General features: G+C 45.9%; 1 protein-coding gene across 2 annotated transcripts in view; it reads left to right on the forward strand.

Moving 5' to 3' along the window:
* cdin1 (CDAN1 interacting nuclease 1) overlaps nucleotides 1-11026 on the forward strand; it is a 67213-nt gene extending 56187 nt beyond the window's left edge. For both annotated transcript variants that reach the window (XM_080783273.1, XM_080783274.1), the window contains one exon: nucleotides 9817-11026. In XM_080783273.1, the coding sequence (XP_080639399.1) occupies nucleotides 9817-9991 (175 nt within the window). In that variant the 3' untranslated portion in view covers nucleotides 9992-11026. The remainder of the gene's footprint in view (nucleotides 1-9816) is intronic.
* The last annotated feature ends 7143 nt before the right edge of the window (nucleotides 11027-18169 follow it).

Here is an 18169-nt window from a genome sequence, read left to right on the forward strand (position 1 = left end):
TGGCGAGCGAAACTAGAGCTAGTCACTACTAAGCTAAGCGTCTAACAGGTGGACCCCGGCCAGCCCCGGCCTTGACCCGGCTGACTGGGCGACGGGACGGGACCCTAAGGAGTCTCAATGTAAATAATAATAATACAAATATTATATAATTATTATTTAAAAATAATAAAATATATATATATATAATCGAGAGATATATATATATATATATATATATATATATAGATAGATAGATAGATCTTTCTCCATCCCTCCCTCCCTATCACAAACACGTGTGCGCGCACGCACACAGATACTTGCCTTCTGGTCAGGGGCTGTGAGTAATAAAAGGACAAATCCCAGCTCACACACAGAAGCTCTTGCTGAGGGCTTGAGTGGGGATCATTGTTTTGTTTGCATAGCAAATTTTTAAAAACTACAATGAAATTTGATTTGCACCCCAGATCATCAGAGAAAACACAGGGGATATCCTGCATGGACCAGCGCTAATGTTTGCTCTGCGGTAGGCCTGTCCCACATGCATACTACCCACTGTTCTGTTAAGGAGAAGAGCTCTAGCCATCCTCCTCATCAGCTCCAGACTCTAACTCGCCCTCAGGCTCCAGTTTAACCACTTAAACCCTCTGTTCTTAGTGCAACGGACCTGAGTTAACAACCACACTTGGATCGCATTTTTTCGTCTACACAAAGTCTCTTCGCTAAAAATAACCAATCTACAAGCTCACGTTGCGAGCTTCTATATCTGCTATTTTTGCCAAAAATGAATTAATTATACTGGGTTTTTTTTTTCAATTATTTGTTATTTAGATAATTAGATTATTTATCTGCTAAAATGTAATAAACATTTAGTACAATTAATTAATTTTGTAATTAATTAAGCTGTTTTAAATACCAATTTACATTTAGTAAATTGGTATTTAAAAATGTATTAGCTTAGCCTGAGACAACAGACGTGTGTGTGTGTGTGTGTGTGTGTGTGTGTGTGTGTGTGTGTGTGTGTGTGTGTGTGTGTGTGTGTGTGTTCATGTACCACCCACATATCCAGGTGCCGCCAACACACCAGCCTGGTCGGTCAACCGCTGACAAGCCCCAACGACATGTCGCCCCCCCTTGCCCTGGTCCCCCCCGGGGGCTAAAATTACCCTCAGGAATGTAAACAAACTGCCGAGTAAGCACAGCGCTTTCTGTGGCCCTTCGCCTGCGTCCATCTCTGAATGCCCACCCACCCCCCACGCTAAACTGGGACAGTTCCATTTCAGAATCAGAGGCCAAGGTTGATGGCTGGGATACCATAACTTGGCATGGTTTAGTTTTAGTCATGGCAACTGTCTGTCCAAGTTGAAACTCTGACTCTGTCTCACTGTTTGGTCTCAAATGTTGGACATAAACAACGTAGCCAAGAAGTACTATATTTTTCCCCATCTCTTTCCTTCCCATATCTCTTTACATTTTCATTTTAGCAGACACCCCAGCCTTTTGCGCCGATTCATTAGGTGTGTGAAGTAGTTGTAAGCAATAGAGTCTGGGTGGAGAAGTTCAGAGGGCTGGGTGCTGACATGTTGATTTAGTGGTGGTAACGCGACTGCACTTCCAAAGGTGCTGACTTGGACGAAAGCCAGACCCCCTTTTTCTCCCAGGGAGACATTAGAGGCCGCACTCTAATTTTGGGCCTGGGTTCGTCTCATAGATGCAGAGGCCAGAAGGCCTTAGACAACAAACATTCACACCTGCCTCTCCATGCCCTAGTATTGATTCAGCCTCCAGTGAAGGAGGAGAAAAGTTAAACCTTCTCACAGAGGGATTGAGCATTAATACAAATGGCATATTGTGTTGATGGAATTGAAGTTCCCATGTACAGCAATATGGAATAGTCTTGGAGTGGTGGCAATGTGCACCAAAAATGCATACTGTAGGTACTGTGTTAATGTTTAGATGTTGCACAGTTGCCACAGCTTGAGATATCCTGTATTTTAATTTTTAGCATAACTTGGCATATATTAGCATGCTGTCTTCAGTGATAATGTAGGTCTCTAAAATGTGTTTCCGAAACATGCGGTAGCTGTTATACCATTTTGGTAGATCCACCCTGCGTGTGTGTTGTTTATTTTTTGAAGTCAAAGTTGTGCAACTTCTTCTAATCAAATTAGTGCTTGTGTGTGTGTGTGTGTGTGTGTGTGTGTGTGTGTGTGTGTGTGTGTGGTCAACACTGGATGTTTGTATGTTTATCTCCATAGATTAGCAAGATGGGAAAGACACACAAACGCATATCACATGCACACATCCGATGACCTCATCACACACATACACACACTCACACACACCATTTCTCTGCTGGACAGGCAGGCCAGGCCAGCCAAACTAGCCCCTACTAAGGCAGATAGGGTTACAGTCCAAACTGTTGTTGATTAGGCTGTGGCCGTAGTGGGGGATCATCCCAAATTGAAAACACATTAGCCGGCTGGGATAAGGGCAGGGATTAGGGCCGGGCTGTGGACTAGCGCTCGATCGAGGCACGGCGGCAGACAACAAAATGGCCGTTCCTTCGCCTGCCTTTGACTGAGTTTCCCCAGAGATGGGAGGTAATTATCGGCTAGGGCTGCTGGGAGTTCACAATAACAGGTTAAAGGAGCGTGTATCCCCCCGACGCTGCGATCCTCTCTGTCTGCAGACCCCCATACCTACCCAGCCCCCAGCCTACACCCTCCGCTCGCACACACACACACAACCACCACCGCAGGGAGCTTCCTGTCTCAGAGCAGAGCTTACAGACATGGGGATTTATCAAAGGCCAGAGGGGCTTTCTGAATACACCTCCAAACTAGTGCTATGGCCAGTGTTGGTTTGGGAGAGTAATGAAAAAAGTGAGAGCCTCTGAGATGCAGCCTTTATTTTGTCTTTTGTTCTGTGACTTTTGCATCCCTTGTTATAAGAAAATAAAAAGTCTTTCACAAAACATTATACCCAATAGGTTTATAAATTATTAGAAAGGGATTTACACGCATAACACATTAACACAGTTAACACTTTTAATCACATATGTCATTGTAAGGTGACCCTGGTTTAACTCCATGGTATATCAGTAGAGGATACCATTTGTGGCCACAGCCATAATACAATTCAATCTAAGAGCATCAGCATCAAGGCTTAATGAATACCCACTCAGTGTGTCATAATTGAAGAGGTCAGTCCATTCTAGTGATGTAGAGGGCCATTATGGAGGGATGGGGAACTGATATCCGAGATGGAAGCTTCACGTGGGCATGCTGGCTGCCAGACTGCTAAGCCTACTGCAATGCAGAGAGAGCATGAAATGAAGAAAGTGAGGAGGATTAACACTAGAAATGTAGACTTTAAGAGAGAGGGAGAGAGAGATCCAAACAAGGTTTAGAGAAAGAATAATATAGAGAAAGTACAGTGAAAGGTTGTATAAGTCTTAGTGGGAGGGGTTTGTGGGAGCTGAGGTCTGTGCTGTCCTGTAATTCCAAACCACCAGCATTGTGTATTGTTCTGTTTTGTCAAAAGGGGATCATGAAGTTGTCTGTGACGGCTTGTTTTTCTTGTATACGGTATCCTTGGTGCTGTTGGGACCAAAATTACAGTCCTGAACCCCAAACAGACGAGCCCGTGGCCAGACCACACCTTGTTTGGGTTTGCGTCTCATCCGCAAGAGCCCCGACTGTGTCAGTGCGCGTTTGACCGTGACACCGTAGATCTAGGGATATAACAAGTGCCAAACATTCATTAACTCCTCCACTTCGGGTACAGAATTTGAGGGACGCTTGATTTTGGAACATTCTGACTCTAATCCAATCCAAATGGTGTTTTCAACAGCATTTTTTCTTTCTTTTTTCTGTGACTTGGTAGGCTTTTGTCTCACAGAAAGAACCCCCACAAATGTAAATTAAATATTTAGCTTTTAGATATAATTTGAACTCATTCACAACTTGGCGTGTTAAACGGATTATCAATTCAGCTTCTCGTAACAGAATAGAGTCAGTAGGACAGTGCGTGGTGCGTGATAAGATTGTAGCTAATTGTGAGAAGGTGGTGGAGGTCATAGGAGGTCATGGCTGGCCATGAGGGCAGAGAATGTGATAATATGCCAGGGGGAGATAGAGTGTCCCAGGTTTTCAGAAGGCGTCAGGGTTGTGACGGCTGATAGTGCTGGGAGAGTGTTAGGGGGATTGGAGGATGAAGGTTCCTGGAGAGATATAGGCTAGGGGGTGCTAGGAAAATAAGAAGACTGTCATGAGGAGCTGTTTGAGGAATCTACTGTTCCACACAGTGTTTACTACTGAAGTGGTCTGGCGATCCCCAGGGGCACTTAGGGGGTCCCCAGCCAAATGAGGAATTGTTTAATGTGCTATAATTAAATTAATTTTTAATTATTGTAATGTTTTTGAGGGGCGCTAGTCCCTCCTATATTCAGCTTTTAGTGAATATAGGAAACTTCGTCCTACATAAAACATTAAATAATTCCAATTGACAATGAATGGAGAATTTTACGTCATAGTTATATGCATGTATAGAATATACTGTATGAATGTACCGGTATGTGTATATACCTGTATGTACTATATATATACCTACCTGTATGCTTGGTCACACAAGGTGCTACCCCCAGGGTTATAGATTGAACCGGCATCCCTTAGTGGTGGGTGGGCGTAAATTACCTCCTACTACAACGCACATAAACTCACAACACACTCCCTCAACTTGACCTGCTCACACCCCTAGTACTCACATTATTACACACACTCGCACTCCCTTATGTCAAGCCTGGCAACATTACGCCATTCATGCAGACACACACACACACACACGTATGCAGTCAAATCCTTAGTGTTTATCCATTTGTAACTCCTAGAGTGTACTCTAACCAAATGGACCCTTACAGGGCCGTTTGGTTATATTTGCAGACTCTGTGAGTTGAATGAACACTGAGGGTTTCATTGTGTGCTGTAAGCTCATCCGGTACCTACAGCAGTCGCAAACGAAGACGAGCCACAATCCATGCCACGTCCCATTTCCAAACCACACTGACAGAACACATAAAACCGTCGGGGAGAATTATACCTGGCAGAAGATGTTTTATTCTTTATAGCCCTCCATTCCCTCTTAATGATGGTGCTCACGTACGTTCGGGCAACTCATTTAGTGTGCAGATCATCTGCTATCATGTCCACCTTGTGTTTTTGCTTTAGATACCTGCGTAGAATGGAACCTTTCCTCCGCTGCAAAGAGGTGAAGGGGTGGGAGGGGGGCGGGGTTGGGCCAGGGGCCTATAGTGGCGTGCGTACTATTCACAGTTAATAACTTGTCTTTGGGCGACTGACTCTCCCCATTCACAGTGCGTTATTTATGGACAGTAGGATGTTCAGTATGTAGCAAGGGCTTATTTACCTCCCCGTTGGAGGCCACCCCTCCGGGCAGAACAAGCCTTTAAATATCCTGTTTGTGTGCGTGGCGGCCCGTGTTATCAGGGCTGTCTTTATCATCCGTCTGTCTGACCTAGGCTTCCAGCAACTCCTGCAGCTGCCGGGGCCATGCAGCGAGGCTGGATGTGCAGACAGACTTATAGTGACACCACAGAGGACCCTGTCACCTGGTGTGCAGGCACTGGATCGCTGGCCCCCCCTACACACACAAACACAGTTATCCACTACCTACTTCACACCCTATAAATAAACCCCTATTAATCAGCCGCCTATAGCCAGGACTGACCACTGTTGTGACAGCAAGGACCGGGCCATTTCTCACCAAAACCCATACACACTCGCTGTCTTTTGCTGTACTACTGTATGCCCGCCCTCCCCTCCCCCCCCCCCCCCCCCCCCCCACACACACACACACACACACACACACACACACTTCCTTCCTTCCTTCTATGCATCCTCACAGCTGTCTACCTGCCACCCCCACCTCCACTTCTGTGGTTCTGATGCGATTTAGACTTTGTGGCACGCAGGTGTCGAACACTAGTAAAATATCAGATCTACAAGCTTAGCTCACAGCGTGTTGTGAAATTGTAGATCGGCTATTTCCGGCGCAAACCATGGCCCACAACCAAGGATAAATCAGATGACTTGCGGGACGTCAAAACAGGTTCCAGACCAGTATTTCAGTGGAGAGAAAGTAAAGAAATGACAGGCTAAAACTAATGTTTGGCAGCGCCTTAACCGGTCTACCTACCTTGTGGCCTGACGTATGGACGCACAAAACAAAGAGGTCTTTGTGGGGAGACCTCAGAGCTGCCGGGTTCACCACCACGTGGAGGCTTACGCTATCTAAATCACTGCAGGGGCGTTTGTTTAAAATTGCCCTACGTGGTATGCAGTACGAGGTGAGAGTGTGTCAAAGTCGCAAGTAAATTCGTCTGGATTTTATTGATAATTTGTCATGTTGCGTAATGTATTTTGACAGAATTGTTCGGCCTCCAGTTTTCTAGACTTTCTCACCAAACGTGACAAATGCAATTAGCCTTGATCTCCGTTCTGTAGGAATGTTAAATGCAGGCCATTTTAGACCATGATATTCGACCATTCAGGAAAAATAATTATAAAGAATTATAGAGATTGAAACCAATTCATGAAATCTTTATTTTTCTCGTTTGCAATTTATGTTTTGGTAGAATACTCTCTTTTTCCTTCTTCCATTGCATTTGTGCCTGTGAGACTGTTTGCCTGTATTTAAGCACTTAAATACAACGTACACTTAGTCTTGTGTTGAGTTTGCTGTGTGTGTGTGTGTGTGTGTGTGTGTGTACTGTATGTGCATGTGTGTGCACGCAGGCAGCACTAATAACACTCTCGTCTCCATCTGAGGGTTTTTGTTCCACAGTGCCTTGCTCTCATTAAGCTGCCGTTGTTAGCTACCCGGCACCTGCTTTAAAAAGCAACCACCACCCGCTCGTTAACACTAACGACAGTAAGCCTTGGCAGCAGCGGTCCACGCGTCGCCCTGGCTCGTCAAGCGTCCCCCTTCACCAAAATTAGCTCCATTTCACAAACAATTTCACCAACTCGTTACACGGTTAGGTGTTTATTGGAAGATGGCTGACTTTGTACTCTGAAGCGCTGCGTATAATAAGCACGCACCAGGTTAAGAGGATCCAGCCCACATAATAAGCCACAATTAGCACTACAAACTCAAACTCAAGCCTCCAATCACCGCGTCAGCCCTTGTAACTTTCGAGGAAGTATATAAAGGGGCCTCCCCCGTATATTTATATTTACTCTCTCCCTGCTGATCGTGCCTGGATGCCGCTTAGAACTTTTTCTTGTGAATCTCATGCCGCAGTCGTCATACTCAGCCTTGACCCCCTGACCTTTCCTTACCTTTTCACCCCACCCCCATCAGAACCGCTGTTATTGTTTCTAGCCCTGTCTCTGTGATTTTACCTCAAGGTCCCCGTGGTATTGACTTGTATTAATTCTGAGTCGGATTCATAGTCCATTTATTTTCTTTACGGTATGGAGAGGCCTTGGTGACATTGCTCCCCTGTGTTTATAATTTTGCTTGTTTCAATTTGTGGCTGGCCTCCCCTGACAGGCCTGGGACATGATGTATCGTACACCGCCGCCTTATCTGTTGATGTACAGTTTTAACCTTTTCAGAAGGTTGCCTCTCCCCTCCCCCCCCACAGCACCCACCCCACCCGCACCTCGCCCTCCCCTTGCGCACCGCACCCTCCCCATCCCCACTCCCATCCACAACACGGGGGAATACGTAGAAGCATATAGCGGCAGTCGGCAGAATATAAAGAGGAGCATAACCCCTTTTCTAAAGTCATCTAATGTAAATGTTTAGGTTTTGTTTCCATAACATTTCCATATTAAGAGTTGGCGGCCATGTGCAGTGGTGGACCTGGCCTGTGACGATGATGAGAGAGCGACTGAAAGGGGGCCTGAGCCCTGCGTAGCGCTGAGAGGCTGAGCTATGTGTGTGACATTGTGGTGAACTTGCAGTGTGCATCTGTGGGCTTTCTCCGGGGCTGTTAGCTTTGGCCCGTTCGCTCATAGATACAGCACCGTAAATCACACACTGTAAAACACGGAATGCAGATCGGGGTGCGGGAGCATGTATTGCTTTAAGGGCCTGTTGGAGGGAGATTGTGTGTGTGTGTGTGTGTGTGTGTGTGTGTGTGTGTGTGTGTGTGTGTGTGTGTGTGTGTGTGTGTGTGTGTGTGTGTGTGTGTGTGTGTGTGTGTGTGTGTGTGTGTGTGTGTGTGTGTGTGTGTGTGTGTGTGTGTGTGTGTGTGTGTGTGTGTGTGTGTGTGTGTGTGTGTGTGTGTGTGTGTGTGTGTGTGTATTCTCATGCATGTGTCTGTCTGTTTCTGCGCACATAATGTATGTACTAGCACAAGTACTGCCTCGAGGCTCAGTGGAAAGGGAAAGAAATGTGTGTGCACACACGGCACAGTGCACGCGCATGTAGGTGGCGATGTCATGACAACCGATTCCAGCGGTAGTATTTGTTGTTGTAGATTTCTTGTAAAAGTTCAAAGGTTATTCATCTGATTATTTAGGATAAGGTCATAAACTATCACCGTGGGGAGGACTAACTATTCCTGTAATTGTTATTAATGTGAGTATCAGTGGGTGTTGGGGTATTTAATATTTCAGTATTTTGTAATAGGAAATGATTGATGATGAGTTAAGTTCTTTCGGTGCACTTTACCTTGGGGCTGAACTTCCTGATGTTCTCCGTGGCCCTTCGGACAGTTTCCTGTCTGGGTCTCAGGAGACCCCAACACACTGTTAACTGTCTGAGGATGGTGTCTGGGACCAGCTTACGGTCGAACCCCTCAATCTTTTTTTGTCTGAGCGGGGGACGAGGCGGCTCTCGACTCTCAAGAGTTCAACTGTGACATGTCTTTATGCATGGCAGCTAAAGTTCAAAGAATAGGTATGATCTATACGAGGCAAAGGGGGGCCACCGGCGGATCTTCGGGGCATAATAAATAGCTTGAAAGATGATTTATCGCTTTTGTCAGGAGAAGTAGTGAAATAACGTTGCGCATCCTCAGTGGGAAAAAAATACTCAATTTTAATTGCCTCTGCACTTTCAGCGGCCCTTCAGATATACGATAGGGCCTGTAAGACACAAAAGCTGAGAAGGATGAGAGGATGAGACTAGGAGTAGGAAAGGAGGCGGAGGAGAAACACCTTACATTCAAATACTGTCTGAACTTGACTTCTCAGCCGCTCTGTGACTCATTATTATTTATAGCTCTTTGGGAACTGTGACGCTCGCCAACTCAGTCAAAGTTGCTTTAGCTTTTAAAGTGGACGTGAATGAAACAGCTGGACGCTGCTGGACTGGCTAATGTTGGCCTGGACTGGCTAAGCTCAGCGGATGTGGTGTTTAGGCCTCAGCCTTTCTGTTGAACTCTCAGTGGGCTCTGTTGTGTGCCGGAGGCTTCCGATGAGTGGTTCCTGAGGCCGCGCTCGGAGCTTTTGTTATTTCTTTGAATATTGTTATTTCTGTGCCATTGTAATATGATCGAGTGCATATCAGTGTGTCAGAAAGATCTTATCTCCCTGGCGGCTTTTTGTTTGATTCAGCACAAGTTTCCTGGACAGAGATCAAAGGAATGCTCCTCGCCCGACCTTATCTCTCGTGGATCAATCAGTCACTCGTACAGTGACTCCCCCTTCTTTTCCATCTCTTTTCTCACTCCGTTCCTTAACGGCGTCTCATTCTGTAATGTTCTGTCAGTCTGCATGCCTCTGTTGGGACTCTCTCACTGACATGACGGTGGAGTCGAAACACTGGCTTTGACCAGTATTGTTATGTATCCTTTCTACTATACAGGTTTGGACCGGGCCTTGTGATCTACTGGTACGGCTTCATAGAAGAGCTGGACTGCCAGAGAGACAGAGGCATCCTGCTCAAAGACTGCTTCCCTACCGATATCGTCACTCTGTGCCTCGGCTCCAGTCAGGACGGGGTGGCACCAGACAGAAACACAGAGCAGGGAGATGGATAATGGAGTTGTGTGGTGGTGGTACTGGGCGGGAGAAAGGGGAAAATAAAGGTCAGTGAGGTGTGAGAGAAGGATAGGAGATGGGAGGATGAGAGAAAGGAAGGAGTGCAGGGGGTGGACATGTGGACCCGGAAACAATTTAGCCTTCCTGCAGCACGAGGCTACTGGCGGAAAGAAATCTCCCCTGAACTCCAACTGACCCTCTTGTGTGTCTCCCTCTGTCTCTCACTCTCTCCCCTCCCTCTCCCATTCTCTCTTTTTCTCCTTTGCACTCCCATTCCCCCTCTCTGTCTCCCTCACCCTGCCTCTCCCATTCTCTCTCTCTCCCTCTCCCTTGCACTCTTGTTCCTCCTCTCTGTCTGTGTGCCTGACCCCGCCTCTGCAACCACTACATAACACACGTACACTTTCTGTACCTCTGCCAGGCCGGTGGTTTAGGGTCAGGTTCACAACCCCCCCTGTGTGAGAACACTGTCTTTGGAGCGTTTCCTGGTCAACTCTCTGCCCCCTGTGTGGCCCGCTGGAGGTGGACGGCCAGGAGGCCAGTGGCAGGACACAGCGGCCTTTCCTTATCAAACCAAAAGACCCTGTCCTTCGTCGCCCTCCCGCCCCCCCTCCTCCTCCTCCTGCACCTCCTCCGTTCTGTAGGCAGATAAGAGAGGTGCGGTTCAGGGGTTCGGAGGAGGCCAGACTCTCACCTACGTCACTCGGTGGCCTCTCAGTCAATCTGCGGGAGGGAGCAGGATCCAATTCTGATTAAGGTCGGACCCTGCAATGACCTCTCCATCGTACGCTGTAGAATTTGTTGATTGTAAATGTTAATGGTCGGTGATAAATTTAACTCACATCCTTACAGTGTCGGTGGAGAACTGCGAAGCATTCCTGTTTGGTTCTATAACTGTTTACTACAATAATATGTCAAAGTGTGTAAATTAAATGTTTTTATGTTCTGTTCTACTCAAAGTGTTGTCCTCTTGTCTGATGTATGTATGCCTATACTTTTAGTGGATAAATAAATATTAAATAATTCATCTTGAATCATGTCCTGCCATGAATACAATCTGTGAAACAATTGAAGTCTGCTTATAATAAGCCACACAAGTGGTACAGGTACATCAAAACACCTGATTCCCACAGCAGATGGCGGAGAGCTGGTACCGAGCAATCGTCGTCTGTAGCACATGTTTACGGCCCGGTCCCTTTTATGAGCAGATCCTAATGGAAGAAACACAGCTGGGCCAGAGGAACCAGAAGTGAACGTAAAGTTGAATGATGTTTTTAGAGGCAGATATGCACTGGGGGTCCACGTTTTGTTCTGGTCACTTACAAAGTAGACCAAAGTAAGTGGAAAAGTTAGACGGCCTGCCATCATATCAGAGAAGGTAATATGTAACATGTTTTATTATATTACAGCATATTTGAGCTAAAATACGGAATCAAACATATATTTTACCACCACTGTGGAGAGAGATGGTATATTTTACATCTATAGGTTCCATGACTGTTCTATTTGTCCTGCAGAAACACTCAGGCTGAGAGAGTGAAATAGGAGTTAGATCATCATAAGCTCTCCTTCACCCCTGTTCTCTGCATCTCTCCCTCTCATCCGCCTCACTACAATGTAATCATACCCAGACCTGAACTTTTCATGTACAGTCATTGAAGAGAGGAACACTCCCACCTCCAGAGCAGATATACCCTGTATACCTTACTGTGTGTGTGTGTGCGTGTGCGCGCGCCAGCTATAGAGTTGGAGAGATATGGGTAAGGGGGGTTAAATACCAGTAAAGTGTTGCTTGATTTGTTACCCTTAAACCTCTAACCTTTAGCCGGCTCCCATCTAGGCCTTGATCCCTCCATGAGGAGGCCGATGGGGTCAGCGCGGGGTCACCAGGCGGCCGTGGCTTCCTCTGTCAGGCCCCCTGCTCCATGTGGTACAAAACAACTGTCCCCATGTGTCCAGTTAAACTAGGCCCTATTGCCTGGTCGTGGAATGCTTAGACATCACTTTATGGCTCCTCTCGGACACAAAAACAGAGACATTTTACTCTGAGAGGGAAAATTCTGTGTTGAATAAGGACAGAAAAAAATGGAAAACAGCAGATTCAGTTCCTCTTAGGTTTCAAGCCTTCCTGCCATTGTTTTCCAAGATGGCTGTCGCACAAAAGAGGAGCGGGGGTCAACTCCTATAAATTAGTTTCTGCACACAATGCAAACCAAATACAGCTTTTTTTAAACCCACTTCAAAGGCACGGGCCCGCCACCCGCGTCAGCTGACAAGATTTCCATGATGCGAGTGCAAATATAGGAAGAAAAGGTCCCATCTGATGATTTTGAGAGCCAGACGTCTTTATTTGGTGTTTTCCTTGCCCTTGTCTGCCGTCTCCTTTTAGATTCATTGTTCTTGTCACAACAATGGGGCACTTGAGCGCTCTCCAAATAAGGCCACTGGAGAGGCTGCTTCCTGAGGCCAGGAGCCTCTCCGCTCTGGAGTAATGTGATCCTGGGCTCAGATACTGGAGAGGCACACAACATCCACTGGGAGCAACATTCACTAGACTCACTTAGCAGGAATACTCTGACATCTTCACCCACAAATTTCAAGAAACACTACAGTGGGGGAAAAAATTAAGAATTCATTACATAAAAATGTGGGTTTACAGTAACACGTAGGGCTTGTGATATTATATGCTGCATGGCTGAAGGGGAATAACTTGAAACTATCAATCACGTGAGTTTTGCCTATAAAGAATTTGCCAAGAAGCTTTTTGGAAAACTGTTTAGTTACACATTTCATACGGCATTCTATACTGTTCTTTATGAGTAAAATCTGAGAGTCCCGCATGTCAGATCAGTGTGATGCTCCTCGCTGTGTCCAGCCTATCTGGCTCGGACCCGCAGGCTATTGGAAATCCACTGCCCACTCAGATGTACATCTTGGCCCAATCTCTTCCAAGTCCTGCTGTTTTATCCCTCTTCAGCCAAGCTGCTAGATAGACCACTGAGACTGGGGGAGAATGAGACGGCGCGAGAGAGAGCCATAGGGGTAGGTTAGGTTCCATCCCTCCAGCAGACCACCAAACAGACTTCCTCCAAGGTGCTGGGTTATTTATGTGGAGAGCTGTGGCCTGTTTCTGCCCCCCGGCAGCACACTGCTCTTAAGAGGGGATCCTCTCTGCCTCCTCTGGACAGCCAGACATCACAGGGTGGAAATAAATAAAACTGCTCGGAAGAGTTAAGAATGGTTGAGCCAGTTAGAATTAGAAAGTGTTTGTTTTTAACAGTGTTGAATAACAGCAATGGGGGAAAGAGATGGGGGCGTGGGGGTACTCACTAGAGTACTACTGAACTGGAATGGATACTGATTTGTTAAGAACTTTGTTTTGTGTTTTTTTTTATAGAAAGCACTGCACTATAATGAGGCATTTTCTTTCAAAAGAACAGCAATGGATCATGAGAAAATGGTCCTTGGTTTATTTAAAAAGACACAGCAGAGAAAGTTTGACTGACATGATGGAGGGCCAATGGTATGTTTGATGGGAAAACAAGCATGTTTGGCACGAATTTGGTCGGGGTGGTGGGGGGCTGTATAGTATGGGGTCTTGTGTACTCTAGCAGCGTATGAGTCACTGACAGTGTGGGACAAGCAGAATCCCAGAAACTAAGCTTCAGAGGTCTGAAGACCTGAGCACCCTGATCTCTCCTAACACTGACGTGACTCATGCACCCAGGGCTTGACCACAGAAATGCCCACATTTGTCTGACAGGCTTAATAAATTAGCTTCTCAGAGTATTATTTGAAACCCCTCCTGGTAACTCAAGTCTTTTTCCGTGGAGATGAAACCCAAATCTCAGCATTGCTACTGAAGCAATTGAAGAGTGTCGAGTGGGTTTCTTGCTAATTGAGATATTGCTTCAGAGCTCAAGGTCCCATTTGTAAAAAGAGTGGAACTGAATGTCATGCCTTCAGATCCATTTGGAAGGCATTATTTGTAGTTCCTCTTATAGTGAGAGATGCTACGCTGTGTGTCTGCGGCTGTTAAGAGCCCACAATGTTCCCGGTTTAACTGAGATGCCATATATCAGCCATATTTACAGGGGCTATATTTGCTTGTCAGCTTTGATTTGTCCCTTTTCGCTGTAAACCGCATTGTCGTGCATGAAAGGGAAAGAGAAATGGTGGGAGCATGCCTTTGTGGCTGAGACAGCAGGGGCGACAGCCCGCATGGACGCTGCCTGCTCCACCGTCGCCCATTGGAAAGGTCAGCTCCCATGAGTGGCATTTGGACTATGACAGAAGTGACCCAGATACCGTGTCATCTCCCGTTCTTGGGAAGGTGTACACTGGTGGGGGGTTTCGTGTAGATCTGGTGACATCCACCGCTCCACGCTAGCATAGATATGGGTGGGACTGGGGGTGATCCTACCTAGATGGCAGCTATAGGGTAGACTCAGGAATGGTAACTGAAGCGGGGAGCGCTGTGGGCAGGGTTCGTGGTCAGCGGTAGAGCGCTACTGACGTTCTACAAGATTAGCAATATGACGTAGGAAAATATGATTCTGGCAGTAGTTCTAGGGAAGGGGGAGAGGGCTGGACCGCTGGAGACAGAATTTGATACAGGAAAAACAAACCCAGGCTCACTCGTTCACTGGTGTGTGTGTGTGTGTGTGTGTGTGTGTGTGTGTGTGTGTGTGTGTGTGTGTGTGTGTGTGTGTGTGTGTGTGTGTGTGTGTGTGTGTGTGTGTGTGTGTGTGTGTGTGTGTGTGTGTGTGTGTGTGTGTGTGTGTGTGTGTGTGTGTGTGTGTGTGTGTGTGTGTGTGTGTGTGTGTGTGTGTGTGTGTGTGTGCATGCACGCACGTGCGTGTGCGCGTGTGTGTGTGTGTGTGTGAGAGAGAGAGAGTGCCTGATGAGAGCTGTCGCGAGCTCGTTATTATGAAATAAATGTACTGAGGAGGTGGAACTACACTATGGGGGCGGTGGTGACCATAGAGAAATGGTGGTTATTATGGGATGCATCAACCACAGCCATTGATTGGCTCTGAGAGCAGAGCCTGGATCCAGGACATCATCAGAACCACTAATCCAGCTGATAACAGTGGGCCTGGCGCTGCACGCGACACTAGGCCCACACTCATTCACGAGTACCCTTGCATTTGTCAAAACAAGCCATATGATCATTTATCATGGTGCAATAAATCCTGGCCTCAAATCCTAACACAGTTGAGAGGAATCCTCCATTATGTACGGCCTCAGCTTAATTTTGGAAGTATTTGAAAGGGCAGATGTGATTGGTTATTTTATTAAATCGTTGCCACTGGCAACATAATATTTTTGCGCTGGAAAATTGTGGAGGGCAGGGTCAGAGACGGCAGTCTAGCCGGAGGAAAGGAGGAAGCATGAAGGGAGAAGGGAAGGAGTTGAGTGGACTCATCTTTTTTTCTTAGCTTTTTTTTCTTTTTCTGTGATGCTTTATGAGCATTTTGTTGGTCCTTCACTGTGCTGAGCAATTAACTGTTTGGCTGCAAGCATCGTGCCAGCTCCAGTGCTCCCCAGCCTGAGAGATGTTGGTCGTTTGTCACTTTTACAACTCATTTTCAACCCCAAAAACACTTCACTCTGGGGCTGGATACAACCTTGCCACAGCCATGTCCTTGAGTTCCGGCTGACAGGTAAATATACACCTCCGTCCAAACACATATCCCGTATCTTCTATATTTGACTTATGGGAGGTCGGCCCATGAGGGATCGATGTTGCAGTTCATTTTTAGAGAGGCGATGATGTCATGTTGCAGCGTGCTGTGGGTTATGGATCCATGAACCTGTTGCTGGAAGGAGGGAGTGATTATGTGAAAGGGGCCAACACGACATCTACAGTACTGCAGTGAACAGGCAGATAATTTTTTATTATATGTTTTATTTTCATATTTTTCAAACGTGAGTCAGTTGTAGAACAGGATTGTGCACATCTTGCACCTCTGCCACATCATATCACTTCACCGACAATATCCCCATCCCACAGGGGATCATAGTCAGATCGGACTAGAGCGTAGAATGAATGGGGAGATGTGATGTTTGTCATTCAAATGCGATGGATCACTTGAACCTCCATTGCCCTGTTGTAATGACCCTGTGTAAAGACCTGTAATGTGGTTTTCCCATTGGGTTCTAGGGAAACCCTAGCCAGGCCATTCAGGTGAGCAATAAAGTGCTTTTCACTTTCTGAAGACTTCCTGTCTCCAGTGGCGTCCTCCATTAACTCTTCACCGTCAAACAAGGGCCTTTCTATTGGCCCAGACGCTCTTTATCGCAAGCGGCAAGCAGTTATTCCCCCAGGTAGGGCGCTACCTGGCCTCAGATAAGATAGGTATAGCCAGCCACCCGTCATTATTGGCAGATGAAGGCTATCTGAATATTGACAGCAGCTGATACCCCTTGTTGAGAAACAATGTTGCACTTGTTTGACAGTCGTTCACACAGCTTTTATTGTCTAGAGGGGGGGGGGGGGGGGGCTCGGCTCCCCGTGAACATGGACCCAAATAGGCTTATGTCACAACTCGGCCATCCCCTGATGCTATTTATTCCCACCAGCTGCAGTGATGTGTTAAAAAAAAAGTTCTTGACACAAGCTATTGCTTTTCAGCGCTGAAGCTTCCGACTGCTAACAGGGCCCCTGCTATCTATCTGCTGCCCTGCCTAGTGCCTCCCCAGACCCAGACACCATGGTGTGGTAGGGCTACATATCACTGCAGATACTCACACATACATTACACACTCAAGCATGCATGTGCAAACCGGGGCGTTTTTTACAATCACATAAAAATCTGCTCATAAAATTATGAACAGTGTTCATGTATGTCTCTATTGTCTTAGTGTTTCTTCAATAACAAATACACAGACACCTTCCCTTTCTTCACATCACCTGTGTGAGCTATAATGAGATATGCCAACCCAAATATGGACAGACAAACCAAGGGAAAATCCCTATGCAAGGAAATATTGGAGCCAAGTCACTGGGTTAACTCATTAGATAAGCAGAGAAGCAAACTTCCCCTCTCTCCTCTCTCTCTCTCTTGCACCTTTGCCTAATGATTGTACTGCATAGCCTACTTTATATTTTCTCTCTCTTTGCTTGCTCTGTCTCTTTATATTTCTCTGACACATAACCTATAGGCTACACACATTACACATAGCCTCTAACTCAGGCGGAGGCTGCCTTAATCGTGAAGGAAACCAACGCTTCTTCTCAAATAACAGTCTCCAGTCTGGCAGGCGAATGCCAACGACTTTTCTCTGGCTGATTGGACATGCAAAACACCTGGCAATATCTGAGCAGCGTAGTATTCTTATTATAAATTAATAGTCGGAGGCTACTTTCCGTGACGTTTTTTTCCCTGCTCTTCTAATCTGAATACAAATTACTTGGACTATTTTCTGTCATAAAGCATTTTAGGCATTTTATCTGAACGATTAGTTTTACCCTGTGCAAAATGGCTAATTGGCACATTTTCTGTGTTTTTGCTTTTCTGTTTTTATTTTATAATTGATAGCTACTGCATTCTGGTATTTTATTGATTTTAGTCAAGATGATCATCCTTTTGCAGAGTGGAGATCATTGAGTAAAGGTGTGGGAGTCAGTGGGAGACTAGTTTGATTGGATTTGTTCAAATTGTTGGTTAATTGTTAAACTCGTAACCAATTTATAGTACCATGCAGGGTTGACATTTTCTTTTAATCAACATTAAATAAGTTCAATGTTAATCTCATAAAATCCTCTTTGTGGGAAAAAATTAGATTCCATAAACGAAATATTCGTTTGCGTAATTGCATTAATAAAAAAGTTGATTTGTAATAAATAAATAAATCGGAGGGTTAATTTAGTAATTATAGTCTATTGTAACTATAGTAGTAGATTAATAATAACAATATAGGCTAGTTATAATATTATTGACAATAATTCCAGCTAATATAAACTGAAATCAAATCAATGCTTTCACCATGTCTGCTTGATATTTCCTGTGGAGGAAATGCTAGGCTGTAAGCTCGTCCGAGTGACAGCGTCTCCCTTTCCTCCTCGTCTGCTATCGCCCCCCAACACAGCCCCCCGCCCCGGCTCATTCTCTCTCTCTCCTCTCCTTTCGCCCGTCATTTTGTATGAGGCTCCACCATTTTACTTTGTTTTG

The sequence above is a fragment of the Protomyctophum bolini genome (genome assembly GCF_963924005.1).
Source record: "Protomyctophum bolini genome assembly, chromosome: 15".
Lineage (NCBI taxonomy): Eukaryota > Metazoa > Chordata > Actinopteri > Myctophiformes > Myctophidae > Protomyctophum > Protomyctophum bolini.